Below are 17,497 nucleotides of genomic sequence, written 5' to 3'. Positions count from 1 at the left end.
CTCTCTGGGGACACTCTCTGCTTGACAGGTATTTAATTTGTATCTTACTCTCCTGGACAACATGAGTGTCTTCAAAAGAAATTCCGTTAATTTGCTCAGGTTCAAAATAAACGAAAAAAAATACCTATGCAGATATAGCAAATTTACATGAATTTCTGATACCCCAGCTGTTTTTCTTCTACCTTGTGTCTCATAAAACCAGTAAAGCATATATTGATATGTTCGGTTCTGATATTCCTGAGCATATCCTCAGTTTCAGCCTTAATTGCACTGTGTTGTTGCTGTTTAGGCTTTAGTGGGAAGATCTCTACATTATTGATGGTAGAAGATGAAGGCACATGTAATTGTACAGATGGCCACAATATAAAAAAAAAAAATCTGTTTCTGATTCTCTGTGTGGGTTTTGGTCCATGTCCATTCACTTCTCACTTCTGGATCTGAATGCACCGCAAAAAAACCCCAATGCCAACACCCACCATGGCCAAGCTTCTTCGTAGAAGTACTTCCCATTCCCATCTGTCTCATTTCAGCAAAGATGAAGAGCTTTGAGAAAAATAATACCATGTTCTTCATCAGCTCCATTCACAGCACATTCATACAGCATCTCTGAGGTTAATGACTGCACCATAAAGTGTTCATTTATGCTAAGTTAAAAGAAAATAAGCAAATCAAAGAATGTGTCTGTGGTTTCTGCTGCTACTGAGGTGGAGAGATTGCCATGAGAGGGCTGAAGATGTCCTGCTGCAAAACAAGGGAGACATCCCATCAGCCAAAGCTCACACTTCTCTGATCTCTGCTGGAGTTTTCATTACGCTCATTTTGTACATGAATTTTTCATAGAAAAAGGGTACTTTATAATATCCAGCTTTCAAAAAAAACCCATTTTCTCCAACTTTTATTGGCTCAAAATATTAGAAAGTTTTGAAATTACTAATAATACAGAGAAAAAAAGGAATAGGAAATTAAAAAAAACAACATGTATGTTGTCACAAAGCAGTCCTATGAATTAAATTTGCACAGAAGGAAAAATGTTACTGGTTTGGCATCACAGAGGATACCTATTTCCCTTTAAATGGAGTAGCAGATGAAATGTATATCTTCTTAAAATGCATTGAAATATCTTACTATTTTACTTTTAAATGGGTAAATTTTGTTCTGAGGTATATTTACATCTTGGAGGCAGGGTGTATAGATATGTGACCCAAACCGATGCCTGAAAGGTAACAAAACACAAAAGAAGCGCCTGTGAGCTGGATCCTCCTGCCTGACAGGGTTTGTGCTGCTGTGTAATCTTACTCAAGGAGAAAGAAACCTTTGATTATTCTCTATTTAATGAAGAAAACCCCTCTTTTTATTTGCCAACAAAAAATAATGCCCTTATGCTGAATGTGTTAACTTCTAAATACCAGCAGACTTGCACATTCAGGGCCCCAGTCAGCAAGGTATTGTGAAGAATAACTTGCATATTGCTGTTTATTCAGGGGCTATTTCTCCACTGCACCAAGTGAATGTCCATGACTAAATCCTCTCTGGCATAGTCATAGTTCCACATCAGGTATGTGACAGCCTCTACCAAACCCAGCTACAAGATGCTGGAGAGGGAATTCGGAGAGAGAGGACAGTCGGTGGAAGGAGCTTGAAAGCAGGAGTGTGCTAGTCACTGAGCTTGTTTGAGAGCATCTGCCTTGGGGGGGGTGCTATATGTGGGGCTACCTGATGCATCATGGGGTTATTGCATTTTTCTTCTCTTCCTTTTTTCATTTGAGGCTTCTGCTATGGACCAAGCTCAGAGATGAGAAGCTGGAATAATTGGATGTGGTCACTGGTAGCAGATCCTCAGACAGGAGTTCAGAACCACGATATCTTTGCAGCCTGAGACCCCCTCAAATCAGACACTCATTGGTTCCTAGGGTGGGGAAAGTGGCAGGGGACCAGGACCCAGGGAGATGTGGGCAGCTGCAGCTGGGTGTGAAGCATGAGCCACATCAGTCTCTCAGCACAGAGACCTCAGTGCAGTTACAGGCAGGAAACAGGACTGTTGTTGCTGCACTCCTTTGCAGAAGACACTCTGTTTGACCAGATGCACCATTTCATCTTCACTGGGCAGTAGGATGGGACTTTTCAGGCTTTTAAGTGACAGATGTCTTTTCATGACAGTGGTGTGCAAAGGGCCAGCACATCCTGTACTGTTAATATTTTACACTCTGAGGATCACTGCATCTTTCTTGTGCTTTCAGCATCATCTCATGGGCTTTTGAAAGTCAAATCCTCTAGGAAAATCTGCATCTCACTCACTGTGTCTCCCAGAGCGCTAACGTTTGCTTGGTGATGCCTACCTTAGGAGCTCTGCTTAATAAGGTAACTGTGTGCTCAGCAATGCACCTACAGCTCCCCACTCTGTGCCTCAGTTATTCCAGGAAAGGGGTGAAATACCTTTCCTTCACAATCTTCATTTCAGCACAGTCTGGAGGCTGAAAAGCTGGTATTGGTGAAGGGAGATCTCTACTGCTGCAGGATTCATGGAACAGCTCATAGCCATTTTTGAAAAAACAGCTCTGCTTAAACCGCTGAGCACTGATGACTGTACTGCAAAAAGGGCAGGACAGCTCAAACACAGCCTGGCTTTGGTTATTCAAAAATTACTTCAGCAGAGGAAACCTAACACAGAACATCTCCCAGGTTTTCAGCTGAGAAAACTGTTCTCTGAAAGAAATACTACTACACAGTTTCTCATGGGAACAAATCCTTTCTCATTCACCATCTTCAATCCTCTGATTTTCACAATAGAATGCGGTGCTTGTTTGTACCATTTCTGTGTACATGGATGATTTAACTAATATATCAAACTGTTGTGGTCACTTAAAGCAGTGATGTGCTGTTGAAAACTTGTCTCTCTGTTCTAGAAAAGGCGTCAAAATTTAATCATTTAACCAGTGCAGAAACGGAGAATGTATTACACTTTCCACCAGAAAAAAAACACGTAATTGCCCCTATGGTGCCTGTTTTTATATGACTGACATGCTACAGGATGCAAAAACTAATAGACTGCTGCTAGTTTCTGGAGACGCAGGCTGTGCTGCAGTATATGAAAATGCAATAGCTACCAGGGAAATATAGCCATTTGTTACACAAGATAATACAATATCTGCTAATTACATAATCAGTCCTAGAAGAAAATGAGCACCAGAGGAGTGATTATATAGCTGGCTACCTTAAATATGCATACTAGAAATGTTTGGGAAACGATTAAGGAAGCTTACTTCAGAATACAATTAAAATTCAGCCCTAAGTAGAGAAGGGGCGCTGCTGGATGCTGCAGGTAGCAGGACAGCTACACAGCCCTCCCCAAAGGCCAAATTTTATGTGCTGGCATGATACACAGTCATTATACTGCAGAGGCATCAAGACCTCTTCTGTCAGGTCTGTATTGCTGCCCTGGCTGGGGGACAGCTCTGGGTGGACCATCACCACTCAGCAGGCCTGGTGGCTTCTCTGGGTACAGCAGCAGTGGGGCATGGGCACGTGCCCACGCTGGCATCCCCAGCACCATCCCAGTGGCAGGGGACGATTAGGGTCAACAAGCCATGGAGAGACACTCATTCCCGATGAGGGGAATGAGGGGAGAAGGAAACCATTGGAGACGAACCTTCACCTCCTTAGATCCCTCCATCACCTAATCCCATCCCTTGGTACAACAGTTCCGCAGTTGCTTTTGTTTCTGGTTCCCTTTTAATCTTGGTTGGTAACTTTCTATTGCATAATGATCATAATTATGATTATTAATTAACAATTTTTTTTTAAGTTCTCCAACAACCTCACAGGATTTGGAAGATTTTAAGAGTAAAATGATCACTGTATCACTCTATCTTACCCTGACTTGCTAAAGCTGTAAGCAGCTTCTCAGAAAATTTATTTGGAGATATTCATTTACAGCCCTTGAGACAGAAGAAGTGACAATACAGGTAATAACAGAAGAAAGACTCTTGTTCCTTTTAAGCAGAACTGTAATAAGATGGTATAAATTTCAAAACCAGACCTGTAACTTCATTTATTCTATGCACACAGGGGAATGCACACCCACAGTTTTAAAGAGATAAGGGCGATAAGCAGGAACTGTCTTTAAGATGACAGAGTTCATAGATTTTGCTGGCATTATTTATCACTTCATTTAAGAAAAAAAGCACCACTGATCTTTTTTAAGCTGTTGTGTTACTGTAACATTAAAATAATTTCCACATTTACCTTCTGCATGAAAGGAAATGAGAAGTGGGTCACTGTACTCACCCATGTTGAACTCTGCTCACAAATTCATTAGAAATCTGCCTTTGCCAGTCAGTACAGGATGGATGTATTAGTCAGTAAAACAAATAACCAAGCATTTAAAGTCATTTATGTTTGCTTTGTATTGTTCTTAAACGAAAATAAACCAGACTTACTGGATGATGCTGTGTTTTCAAAGTATTTATAGAATCAAAATGTCAGTCTTGTATTTTAATTTAAAATACCTGATAATGGAATTTTAACTCCTAAATGAAGTTTCATTGCCTCATTCTTGGCTTCTTTGTGTTGCCATTCCCTCTGTACAACAGTTTGCATACACCTAATTTTAATATTAACCCCACAGCACCAGTTTCAGTCAAACTGAGCACAGAAACTGTGTTGGAACAGAAAAGCCTTCCATGTTCTCAGTTTTCTCTCCTTAACGTAGAAATAGTCATCTGATAATTTTTGCTACATTTTCTATTGTTTCCCCTATCTTGTGGTTGCTCTTTATGCAGTTCTGCTACATGTGCAAGGGCAGATAATCCAATAATGGGAAAGTGGATGGAAAAGAACTGAAAAACAACAGATATGCTCAGTTTCAGGGCAAAACAACTGGCAACAGCATCTTTTGGCTAAATTAACTTGACAGCAGCACCTCACCTAAGCTGAAGTTACTACTATATAACATACCTGGTAATGCATTAATATATGCATGATGTAATCATATATTTCTCCAGCAAGTCTGTTTTCTGGTCTCCAGGGAATAATAACGAACTGAATTCCCAGTAAGGGCACCAGGATTAAAGTGGCTCTGACAGCTTTCATATACATGTTGGACTCAGCACGATGGGTATCCCTTAGCTTTGTCACCAAAACTCGGACAATGTTAAGCAAAAAGAAAAAATTGACCTGCAAAAGCAAAGCCATTATATTTGAAAGTATTCAATTTAAACAGACATTCAAAATAAAAATACAGAATGCATAAATGGCCAGAAAATCTAATTTTCTAACTTTCTTGTGCCTCATAATGGGCAGCTCCTTGGGAGTCAAGTTCCTTGAATGTTTTCAGAAGAGAGATGCTAAGCTGCTCTACACGTTTCCCTTAGGAAGCCTGCATGGATGTTTCAGGCAGGTGGGGATCAGTTCTAGGAAGCACTGCCCATGGGCAAATTTAGGATTTCCAGGGAACAATTAATCTCATTCTTATGTCTAAAGTTTAAACGGGGTGAACAAATTGTCCCCTGGGAGTAATCACATCTTTCTTCTGAGTCTGAAGGTCACTGAGGTATCTTGCTTCAGTCTGCACTCAAGATGTCTGCATCCAGGTGAGAGAAACCCCAGCGTGTCCCTGGGTGTACGGGACCTATGTGAGCACATGATTTCTCTGAGGAATGTGCTACAGCTTACATGGGCCAATACTTCAGGCTTATGTATGAGCAGGGAGACAAGCCTGCTTTTCAGAAAAGCCTAGGCTACCTACCCTCACCTCCAATAGACGGCACAGACCCCATGGCACACTACACACAGGTAAAAGTTAACACGTGCTGTCTCAGGGCAGAAAAGCCAGACAGAAAGTTTTGTCCCTGTCCTTCAAGGTCAGTGATACTGAGTAGCTGAGCATCCCACCTCCTCAGTCATTTCTGGATACCCGAATCACAGCATACAGAAACCCTGGCTTCAGAGAGAGCTCCTGTAGAGATGTGCTGAGAAAGGGTGAAGGGACAGGGAGGACACACCCAGGCTGATGATAATGGACCGGGTGGGTACCTTGCAGTCACCCTAGGCACCACAGAGCTTCTCTCTCTACTATACACAGATCACTCTTTTCCACTCTGCTACAGTACTATCAGGCACCAATGCCTCTGAACTTCTAAAGACTTTTTTATTCAGATAAAATTTTAAAATAAGTATGCAAGTTGCATAACTTACATAGATACTTTAATAGCCCAAATGCCATAGACAGATGAAAATTTCAGCTGAATCCTTCCGAACAATAAAACATGAACCAGTAAGCTTTAGTAAAGCATTTAATCACTTCTTAACTACCAAGAGACCTTTCAACTGTTTTACATTTATTCTCTACTGGGGGGAAAAAAAGGAATAATAAATGATTTCTGAGGTCCCATTCGGCATTAAATTGAAATCTTATTCTCCATCCTCCTCTGACTTCACTTGCTTTGCTTAACCTTCGCTTTTAGAATTTCTGGAAGTAACTGTGAAAAGTTGAAAAAGACTTTACAAAGGTAAAAATCCTCAGCTCTTCTGTGTCACTCTGTCACTATGACATTTTTGTAGCAAATCACACAGGACAATCTGTAGATGTTGACATCTTCACAAGATAACTAAGACCGAAAATGGCATAAGCACAAACCAGAAATTATGCTCCCTTATTTTGAAAACAGTTAATGATTGCTTTTTTCCACAAAAAAAAAAAAAAAAAAAAATAGTCCCTCCTTTTTTATCTGTGGCTAAGATGTACAGACTTGGAACGTGTGATAAAAATAAAGGTTGAACATGTCCTCTTAACACTGAGAAGAGTAAACCTCTGGCTACTTCTAAGTTCTGACCAGAAAATTACAAAAAAGTTCTATTCTATACAAGTTAGCAGCATTTCTAAAATAATTATTAAACTTTATAGAAAATAGTATTCTTACCAATAAAGCTGCCATTACAGGTCCATGGACAATATAGAGCAAGTGTGTGTCAACACTCATCCAGCAGCTGGAGGAGAAATACACCATTAAAATTTATTATTAACTCAAATAAAAAGTATTACATGGCTAGATATTGCCAAGTTCCTTCAAAACAGAGATGCTACTCACTTGTCATTGAAGTACTTGGCTCTTGCAACAGCATGAATAGACGCTGGCACTAAAGGGAACCCTGAAACAATTAAAAAGATACATCAGTCTTGGTATTTTTTTAGCTGACTTTCATAGAATCTCTTGTTCATAATAACACACAGATGTGAAATCACAGAATCACAGAATTGTAGGGGTTGGAAGGGACCTCAAGAGGTCTTCGAGTCCAACCCCCACAGCTTTTGGGAAAGAACTGCAATCCCACTGCATTCAGGACCTTAGTGTTACCTCGATGGTGAGAAGCAAAAGGGAACAATGTCAGGTGAGACCAAAAGAAGCGGCAAAGCCCACAGGCCATGCTTTCCTGGGGTGTCACAAAGCTGCTGCAGGGCTCCCTTGCCTGCTGTGGCTTGTGCAGGGAAGGGTGTGAGCGAACCTGCAGTGTGGGAAGATCAGCTGGTTCTCAGCAGAGCATTCCCTGGGGAAGCCAGGGACACTTGTTAAGACCATGTAAATCACTGTTGAGCAAGAGAGGCACATTAACTTGCATGCCAGACAATGAAGCAATACACAACAGAGTGAGGAATTGCTCTTTTGGAGTCTATGGTAAGAGAAAATGCTTGCAGCCAGGAGGTTTTTGGAGGGATGGGGATTTGGGATATCTTCTGCAGGTTCCCAGCCTCTGTGCAGCCAAGCCCACACAATGCAGCTTTATCACAGCAGGGAGTTGAGCTGTGGATACCATCAATCCACATCTACTTTATCTGTGAAGCCTCAAGGGAGGCCACTAATCTGACAGGAGCTGATGGGAGCAAATTTGTACCAGGCCAAAGGCTGGGGAACAGCCATGCTTAACAAACTGGAAGCCTCAAATCCTTATTTCCTGCCTGACATTGAGAGTGATAATCTGTTCCACTCCTGTCTGTCTTCCTTCAGCTTGTTGTGCCCCTCTCTAACAAGATAGAAATCTGGGGTTGGGGACTCTGCTCTACAATATCAACCCCAGTTTGTACAACCCTGTGCAGACAGACAGCAGGTCGACTGCCTTGTCCTGTGCAGAGAGCTTTGTGGACACCCTTGGTGTTACTGCTGCCTGTTCCCTGTAAACCACGGATATTTCGTCTGAGCTTTGGATATACTATAATCATAAATAAAAGCATGTGAAAATGTCCTGCTGATACCACAATTAGTCACAGAGGGAAGAAAGTAGGTCCTTGTTTCTTTGGGTGTTAGTGCTTTCATCAACACTTCAGAAGAGACAGAGAATCCTTAGCCAAATCCTGAGGAAGTCTTACCTCAGAGCACAAGCCAGCCAATGCTGTAGTGAGAGTAAGGTCAAAAAAGTACATAAATATGGCACTATGATGTTTCTAGGTATCTTTAAGCAAAAGCTACTTACTCTACTGCCAAACAAAGTTCTTACCAACATTTATCTTGGACAATGCATCTGTGGGAGAACAAATGGTATTACCTTCCCCTTTATATACTAGAAAATGATTACTTGGCCTCTGGCTGCAGACTGCCTTTTTTGGGTGATGATGCACGGTAGAACAACAAATGCTTAGAATAGAAAGGAAGGAGCTTTCATCCTCAGGATGAGCTTATGGGACTGACAGCTTGAAGAAAACCTTTTGAGTTGGAAATGGTGCAAGTCTGGGACAGTTTTGTTGTCAGGTTGAAGTGCAGTTTTTAAGGGGCCTTTCTGAAATAGCAAAAAGTCTTCATCTGAAAGCTCTGGCCTTGAGTATTGCAAGTAGAGCTCTCCACATGATGCCAAGGGACCTTTTTCTTCTGCAAAATTCATTACCCTAGAATATTTGGCTCAACAAACTCACAAGCAAATCTTAAGAATCCAACGGAAAATTTTCATTAGTCAGCTAGAGGGTAAGAAGCTCATGACCATCTGTCTACAGTTCAAATTTCCAGCTGCTCCACAGGGTTAGATGTTGCCCTTCTCTAGCAAAGAACCAAAAGGCAGAGAAAGCAGGAGAAGTGGAGCACTAAGAAGCCCATTGGGACTTGGTGGCACAACAAGTATCACTGCAGGGGTCCCACCTACACATGGTAAGCAGTGAGCAATGTGGAAAAGTGGAAAAGATCTCATGCCAAGCATCCCAGGAAAGGTATGATGTATCCCTCTAGGTCATGCCAGCTCCTCTATGGCATAAACTGGCAATTATGGTTAGTTGTATTTCCAGTTGAATATGGAAGTCACTCTGTTTCAGCACAGGGCAAATGAATTATTCCCTTTTCACTTTTACGTGTATGAAGCTGCCTGAAGCATCCAGAGTGGACTGTAGCTGGATGCACACACTTCATATTATTTTCTTGGCTTGCGTAAAGGTGATTTCCTGACCCAGAGAAACAATAACAAATGAAATCGATGCTCCCAGCAGCAGTTCCCAAAGAAGGGGTCACCTGAAGGCATCAGCCTTGAAATTAAACTGTCCATGTCAGATTCCATTCAATCATCTCAAATCTTTTGTAAAAGTGTTTTATATTATTTTTTTATATTTTTATAGAGCTATTTTAAAAATATAAAATAAAAGAATGTAGATCCCCTTGCATGGATTAGTTATAGCAATGAATAATGAGTATATTCTTCTCATGTTATACCTTGATCTTTTGAATTGTAATTCAGAGCACAACCTACTCTGGTTGCTCTGCATTGCCCTTTGGCGAAATACTTCTCTCTTCATTGACTAATGTACCTGGATGTTTAAAGTTAGACTATGTGGCTACTGCTTGAGGAATCAGTGGAATTACAGTGACTTATGAAAACATAAGGGGTATGGTCAGAGGTGCTAGTGATTACATTTTTTTTTATTTATTCATCTGGTTTCATTAATGAGGCTGCAGACTTTGTAGTCAAAGAGCTGTGTCCATTTCAATGAAACTTCTTCTCAAGGTATCATCATACTATTACAACAGCCACTGACCTATTTAATTTTTTTGGGCAGTGCTGCATATACTAAGGAGTGACTTGTTAGATAACTTCACCAATTTACCTATGATGATGCTAGTGCTGTTCCCAGCAATATTACAGACAGCTCAAAGGCTTTCGATGCAGGCTAGCTGTCTCAGTTGCATTGAATTGCACTGCCTAAATTGAATGTCACCTGAAGAAAAGGTTTATGATCATTTTCCTCCTGCATAATTGGGTATGGAATGACACTATTTTGGGAAGTCATGCTGCAAGACATGAAAATGGTAAAAGCTTTACCCAAAAAGAGATGTTTAAAATGACTCTTCACATGGGGCTGCCATTTCAAAAGCAGTCCTATCAGATTTTTTATATTCAAATATTCTGAACTATGAAAACTTCATGATAGCACAGTTGCTTGCTCCAAGAGGGCTCAGCTATTTGGATTGACAGACAATCCAGAAACCTTGACTTAATTTAGAGTTCTTCAGGAAGGTTGTCTTCATTGAAGAGCTGATGATGTTAATTCCAAGAGCAGGACAGGGCCCTCTCTCCTTAGAAAAGATCCATTTGCATTTAAAAAAGGGTGTATGATGGTATTGTCAGTTTAACATGCCTGGAAACTGCTGCCTGGCTGTCTAAACTATACAAACTAGAAAATCATACTAATTTTCTAGGTGTCTAATGTAGGTATCCAGAGATCTCTTCCTCCATAAGAGGAAAGTATGTTACCAGGCTTTTAACTGAAAATCCAAATAGGGGAAGAACAACTTTCCACTTTGCTGTTCCTGCCTATTTAGGACCTGATATTGAATGCCTAACTAGAGGTTGAAGTCTGAGTTTTAAAAGTCTTCAGAACACTTAGAGCTGGGCAATTTTCCACTGTTCTAATTAATTTATAATTTTTCTCTGCATAAGCACTAGGGCTGTTTTTTATTTTCCTGCTGTAAACAACATAATATTGAACATGGATATATTGGTTGCATTTGTGTGGCCTTTTATTGGACAGTCCGAAGGGTAAATACCTGCTACTAATTAAAAGGCAAGGGATCTCTTAGTGAAAACAGAGAGATCTGCATATTTAGAGATCGCAGATCAGACCCAGTCATAGTTCCTTGGGCAACACACATGCGACTATGTACAGTCTGTATTCATAGTGTGGGGGTTTGTAACCTCTCTCATAGAATATCACTGGCATTTTCTTATTGGCACCTGTACGTTTCTCTGAAATGCTTTTGGGATCACTGTTGTTGGGCAAAATCAGCTGTGACAGCAAAGCCGTTATCTCCTCCTACACTCCTGTGCAGGTAAAATCGAGTCTTCTCCTTTAAAACAACATCTGCCAAAGCGTATCTGATACTGGATTCACTTCCACAGAAATTCTGGTTCCCCTTTCTGCATGCTATGTTTTTTCACTTTCAGAGACATAGATACTGATTTTTCCTCTTCTACTTTCCAGAAAAAATACAAGTTTATAGGTACTGTCAGAGAATAATATTTTTGTATATAAAGTGACAAAAACAGACAATCTGTTTGGATAAAAATCTATTTCTCTCCCAAAAATCTGCTTAACACAAAACCAATTTATTTCAGCCAATCCCAAGATGCAGCAAATAATGGATACTGACTCCTACTGATTTTTGCATGGGTCTAGGCCCATCCAAATAAATGCAATCAAATTTAGGACCCAATCTTAGGCTATGGCCTGGCAGTATGAATAGAGTTTAGGAGTATAAGTGCTAGAAAAATTCAAACAGCTGGAATAAATGACCATCTTGCTACAAAATCATACATACCCCAGCCCAAGAGGTAATACCAGTGCAAACGCTGCTCTTCAGCAAACACTGCCACCACAATCAACGTGTGAAGATAAATGCCTTCACAGAGCATCCAGAAGTAGTTGCAACCCAGCATGTACTGGTGAAAGAATTGCAGCACTTTGCAGCTTACCTGTTAGACAAATAAGATAAAGTCACACACTTGGCCAGCATTTTGCATTTAAGCAGGCAACTACAAATGTTACTGCTTGGCTGTGCAAAAGCAAGGTGGAATAAGAATCCCCAACTCTTGCTGGGTTTGTTCAGCACCTGTAAGCAAGAAGGATTTTATAATTTTATAAATGAAATGAATGGGACAAAAAGCCCTCACAAAATAGAGAAGGTCAAGGAGGACTATGTGAAAAAATAGAAAAATCCCCTTCAAAAGTCAGAAATCTGACAATTTTTAGAACTGACACAAACAACCAGCTTTACATGTACAAGAAAGGCTGTGAAGAAGACTGCAACTTAGAGCTCTGGTTAGGGTGATTTCTTTTACTTTTGAACAAACTCTTCTATGGTCTGTTCAGCTCTCCCATCTGAGACACAGTCACTCACTCTTTAAACTGCACCCAGCTCTGAACTCACTCCTTTGGGAAGGATAAATGCTGCTGGCAATGGAGATCTTTTTCTTAGCGTACCACAGATACTGGCTTTGCTTCTCTCAGATAAAATAGGGTTATTTAATTTTGTCCAAATAAAAAAGCAACACAATGAGCTAAATGGAGACGGCAAAGTTGGGAAGTGCTTTCTGCCTGTGGTTTTTCCACAGTAAGAGTGCAGAGCACTGGAATAGGCTGCCCAGGGGGGTTGTGGAGTCTCTTTCTCTGGAGATATTCAAGACCCGTCTGGATGCCTATCTGTGCGATATGTCCTAAGGAGCCTGCTTTGGAAGGGAAGTTGGATCCGATGATCTCCTGAGGTCTCTTTCATCCCCTACGATTCTGTGATTCTGTGATTTAGATGAAGCTGCAGATATAGACCTTTTCCAGAGACTGTGGCTTCAAGATGCTGGGAAGCAGTGGACAGATGGTGGAGGGAAGTGTGTTCAATCCACTACTAGAAATCCAGCTGGTGTGGGACAATGCTGTTCCTCTACTGAGATCATCTCATGTCCATCTGCATCCTCAGAAAGGGCAAAGAGATCCTCCACAAGGGTCCCTCCATGCCACCAGCATGGTGAGGGCGAGGAGGAGTGGAAGGGTGTTGCTGTCCTTGCAGGACCCACTGCTCCTCAGGAAGCAGTGCTACTCAAAAATCCTAGGTCACATCAGTGATGGCAAAGTGACAGTCATGATCTGTAGCCACAAGAAAATAATTTTTCCCCTTAGCTTCTACAGAGGTTTTCCAAGCTGACTACCTGGGCTGTAAGAGGTATCTTTAGTATTTACTTGTATCTTTAAAGACACATTTTGGCAGCTGAGCAGGTAGAGTACTGCACATTCTGCATCTCTCTGGGCACTCAGACTGCCCCTCTGGACCAGAGAAATTTGTTAGCTATCCAGCGCACCACCTTCTGTTGCTGAAAAACATCCCCAAAGCAATTGCCTGGACGTGTGCATTTGGCTCTCTTTCAATATTTACAGTGCAGATTGGTGCTCATGAAAACAGGAGTATTAGGACTAGCTCGAAGGACTGATTTTTATTTTTAGTGAGACATTTTTTCTGCTCGCCACAGAGGGCAGAGCAATCACATCTTTCCACACCACATCTGAGCAGTTCCTACAAAGTATGTGGGAAAAGGCTTATATAGTGGCTTGAAAAGGTTAAAAATAGGAAGAATTTCCTCCTTTTTCCATTGGCAAATGTGTTCATTAAGGTTCTTAAATCTTCTTTGGATTGTTTTTCACAGCTCTGTTTCAATACATTTCTTGCCTTGTTGCCTCGCCTGTGCTAGACACAACCTCCTAGCTGGTGGCTGGCCTGTCTCCATTCTCCGTTATCAATCACCCACCCCCACAAAGGCTGGCCTTGACTGACAGGCACTTCCCAAAGGCTGCACACACACTCAGGTGGCACCCTCCCTGACATCAGCCAGCTACTCCCGCCTCTAAAAGTCAGCAAACTTTCTGAGCCAGCACAGCAATTTTCCAGACAGGTTTGGTAAAATTAGCTCCCTCCCAGGTTTGGAAAGGGCCAGTCCCCCGCTCCCCCATGGTGATCTTCTTCGAGGACCTGCAGGTCAGGGGTTTTGGTCTAAGAGCTCGAGGCATCATTTCCCTGATGGCTCCAGTGAGAGTAACTCGGGGTGCCTCCATATTGCACACAGGGTGGTCCTGCTCCCGCCAGAACCAAATTGTCCCATCTTTCTGCCCTGCTGTTGGAGCTCTGCTGAAGAGTCAGTGAGTTCTGCAACATAACCCAAAAAATGTCATGGGGTCTCAATCTATGGGTGTGCAGGTGACTGAAGTCAGTAGGTTTTAATGCACGAGCGAGGCAAGCTGAGGGGAAAGAGCTGGTCCTGTCTAGTGCAGCCCCGTAACTGTTGCTCAGGCTGGTGTGCCTGTCTCCCGAACAAAGGAATAAACAAAAGCTCCTCTTTTTGAGAACCTGGAGACAGACAGCATTGACCCTCACAGGTTGGTGGCTATGCACACAAGACAAAGTGTGATACAATTGCCATGAAAGCCCCCAAACCCAGGAAACTACCTAAGAAAGCAGCTCCTTTGTGTCTCTGGGATGATGGCCAAGAATGAACCTTTTTTGGCAGATGTCACCTGGCAAGAAATTCAATCTGTGAGCAGGGTGGCAGCCTCCTGCTACTTGTTCTCACTGCACTGATGAAGACAAAAGCTGAGGAAAGTTCATTACAGATCTGCAGGAGAGCACTTGAGAAAACATCTCCTTTACTGTTAATTTTTCTTCTGCATGAAAGCAATCTGCAATGGGCTTCAATTCTGGCTAGCTGCTCAGGGGAAAACGGGGTCAGGAATACAAGCACTCATATTCTCCTCTTGCAAAGCTTGCTAAGAGTCATGTAGCTCATGTGGATACCTCAGCTGTGACAGGTAACGAAGGCACTTCAAAAAGATGCTGGAACCATTTCACAGAGAAGGAAAAAATTAATTTACTCTCCTAATACAAGGAGCCAGAACTGGGGTCTATGATATTTTGCAGGATATATTGGCATACTGTTAATGTTCCATTCCTGTCAAAGGAATCCAAAGTTCCACTGGCCTACACAGTACCCTGCAATTGGGCAGTCATGGCCCCTTCCAGCGCCCCCTCATCATATGTACTTGTCATTTCCCTGTTTAGACTCTCCCTGGATATCAGTTAATAGCTTGCTATAGCAAACAACAGCATTAATTACCATCACAACCCATTAAGACAAATAAAACCAAACCAATCAGACCATGTAAAGCCCAGAATAGCACTTCCAACAATAGTAACAACATACAACGCAAAGCAAACTGCTTTTGGTTTTGAGCCAGAAAACTTGTTTTCGAGCAGGTGTTCCTAGTGATTCAGAATAAAAGGGTTGACTCAGTTCTGGTATAGGAAAGTTGTACAGATTCCTGGGTGCCCAGTTCTGTGGTGCTCTCCTTGGTGAAGGGATCAGGTTGGCATGTTCAGAGAGCCTGCCCTACTGAAAGCGAGGGTGGGATAGCCCACTGCTGTGCACAACAAACCCTCTCTTTTCAAATGCTCTGACTGACATTTCAGAAAATAAACTAAGTGACCAACTGAGGTTATTGATCTTAAACCAAGCCACCTACACGGGCCATCACTACTGTCCTGCATTTCTCTTTTTAAAGGGAAATTAACTTGACCTCATGGAGGATCAGTTGGTGCAGTCCCTCTTCAACTCTGTGAACCTCCCCAGTGCCTGGCAGTGAAGGGCTCTCCTTGTGAAGAATTTGTACATGATTTATTCAAATTCAGTTTGAAGGATATAATATATATTCTCAGACACTCTTAGTTTAGCATCTTAAACGAGTAGCTTGAATTATGATTTCTGATCTGCCTTACGTGTGTGTTTGGTTGGTTGTTTTTCTTCTGGTTATTAGAACACTGTTCTATGAAAATATTCTTAAATTCCAAGTATCAATATGTTACACAAATAAGAAAAAAAAAGAATTTTCCAAGCATGACAGTGCTATGTATTGTAGTTGTAAATCACTGGCTATCAGAACGTCATACCATTATACAATATATCTACTGTGAGTCATCCATTAAATTGTGTTCCAGTCAGAAACCTGGCTCACAGGGGCTGAGGCTAAGATTAATGTTTTAATATACTTTTAAACTATTTACAGAACAAAATGTACACAGTTTCTCAGAGGGATCCTACGTTTTGTGTTACAAGAAAGCAAAATATGAAATTAAATGACGGGAGATATTTTTAAAAGCATCTGTGTCCATATCCACACTATAGCAAAGCAGACAGCCCAGAATTAGGCATTCTGGATAGGAATTAATGCAGCTACATCCACACATCCTTCAGTCCCAGCTGCCGTAGTGACTGCTCTGCTAGGGCTGCAGATTTGAACTCTGGGATGAGCTCCCCTGGGGTTCCTGTGGCACATGGTGGCCCCTGGGTCCTTACCAGTGGGATACACAGTGGTAAGCATCATGCTGGGTCAGAGGGAGAGCAGCTGTGTCACCCCAATGAGCTCAGTGTCTAAGCTGCGGTTGCTGAAGGATGTCAGCTTTTCAGGAAGGCATCAGAAGTATGAGCCTGAGAGGACAGAGAGGCCATCAGAGAGGGGCCCTGAGGAGGAGGAACTACTTGACCTGCTGTTAATTTGGATTTGGAATGGAGTCAAAGTGCTCACAAGGTCTGCTGCCATCTTCTCCCAGTGGTGGGAGGTAACCCCAAAGCAAAGGGCTATGAGTTTCAGTTATTCCAGGGTTCAGTTATTCCACCTCTCCTCTCCCTCACACCTGAGCAAGAGTGACCGGGCACAGGAGCATAGGACAAGGCAGAGGTTACTCAGACACATATTCATGTTGTTGCACCCCAAGCCAGACTAGTTTAAGACTACTTTGAGTATGTCTATTGACTTATGTTTAGGTTTGAGATGTAAGATCTAGATCTGCAAAGGCATTTCCTAGCGACTAGATACACACCTAACTGATGACATGGATATAACTACTCCATGATTCGGTTAAATGCTCCAGGGATTTTCTAATGATACAACTGGGATTTATGAGACTGAATATAGACACCTAAACTGTCTGTCCTGCAGCCAAAAAGATAACAATACAGGTGAGGGAGATTACAGCAAAAATTACCTCATCCTAAATGAGATAAAATAAATCAGATGGATTGTGCCCCAAATGTGCTTTTGTCTATCTTTAGCGTGAGGTAACTACTTCAGCTGGATGTACCTAGAGTAAAGGTGTCTAAGTGTAAGACATACCTGACCTTAAATGCCTATGAGTGTTTTTACTCTCTAGATGCACTGAGACTCTACTTTAGTGCCCTTCCTGGGCTGACCCACTGCCAGGGGGAGGTCCCAACCCTTTGAAGGATGCTGAAATACCAGGAAATTCAGGAAACAGTTGGATGTATGCAACCATAAGCTATTCAGAGGTGAAATGGTAAGAATGGAGCTTAATCATTCAAATCACTGATATTTTATGGGTTGATAGCTTATTTTGGCTACTAAAACCAAAGGCCATGTGCATAACTAGCCCAAGCCTCTTGCCTTTTTTCTCCTGCTCAGAGTCATTTATATTTCTTTTTC

At 41.8% G+C, this 17,497-nt stretch overlaps 1 protein-coding gene across 1 annotated transcript in view; it reads right to left on the bottom strand.

The window, feature by feature from the left end:
• CALCR (calcitonin receptor) overlaps positions 1-17,497 on the bottom strand; it is a gene marked incomplete at its 3' end in the record, with an annotated part of 66,451 nt that overhangs the window by 10,085 nt on the left and 38,869 nt on the right. The window contains exons 7-10 of the mRNA XM_084260435.1: positions 11,784-11,937; positions 7,086-7,146; positions 6,918-6,984; positions 4,954-5,172 (exon numbers count right to left, since the gene is read on the bottom strand). Of these exons, the coding sequence (XP_084116561.1) occupies positions 4,954-5,172; positions 6,918-6,984; positions 7,086-7,146; positions 11,784-11,937 (501 nt within the window). The remainder of the gene's footprint in view (positions 1-4,953; positions 5,173-6,917; positions 6,985-7,085; positions 7,147-11,783; positions 11,938-17,497) is intronic.

This window comes from Gallinula chloropus, assembly GCF_964237585.1.
Source record: "Gallinula chloropus genome assembly, chromosome: 2".
Classification (NCBI taxonomy): Eukaryota; Metazoa; Chordata; class Aves; order Gruiformes; family Rallidae; genus Gallinula; species Gallinula chloropus.
The sequence above is the reverse complement of the archived record's forward strand: the minus strand, read 5'-3'. Positions and strand labels throughout refer to the sequence as shown.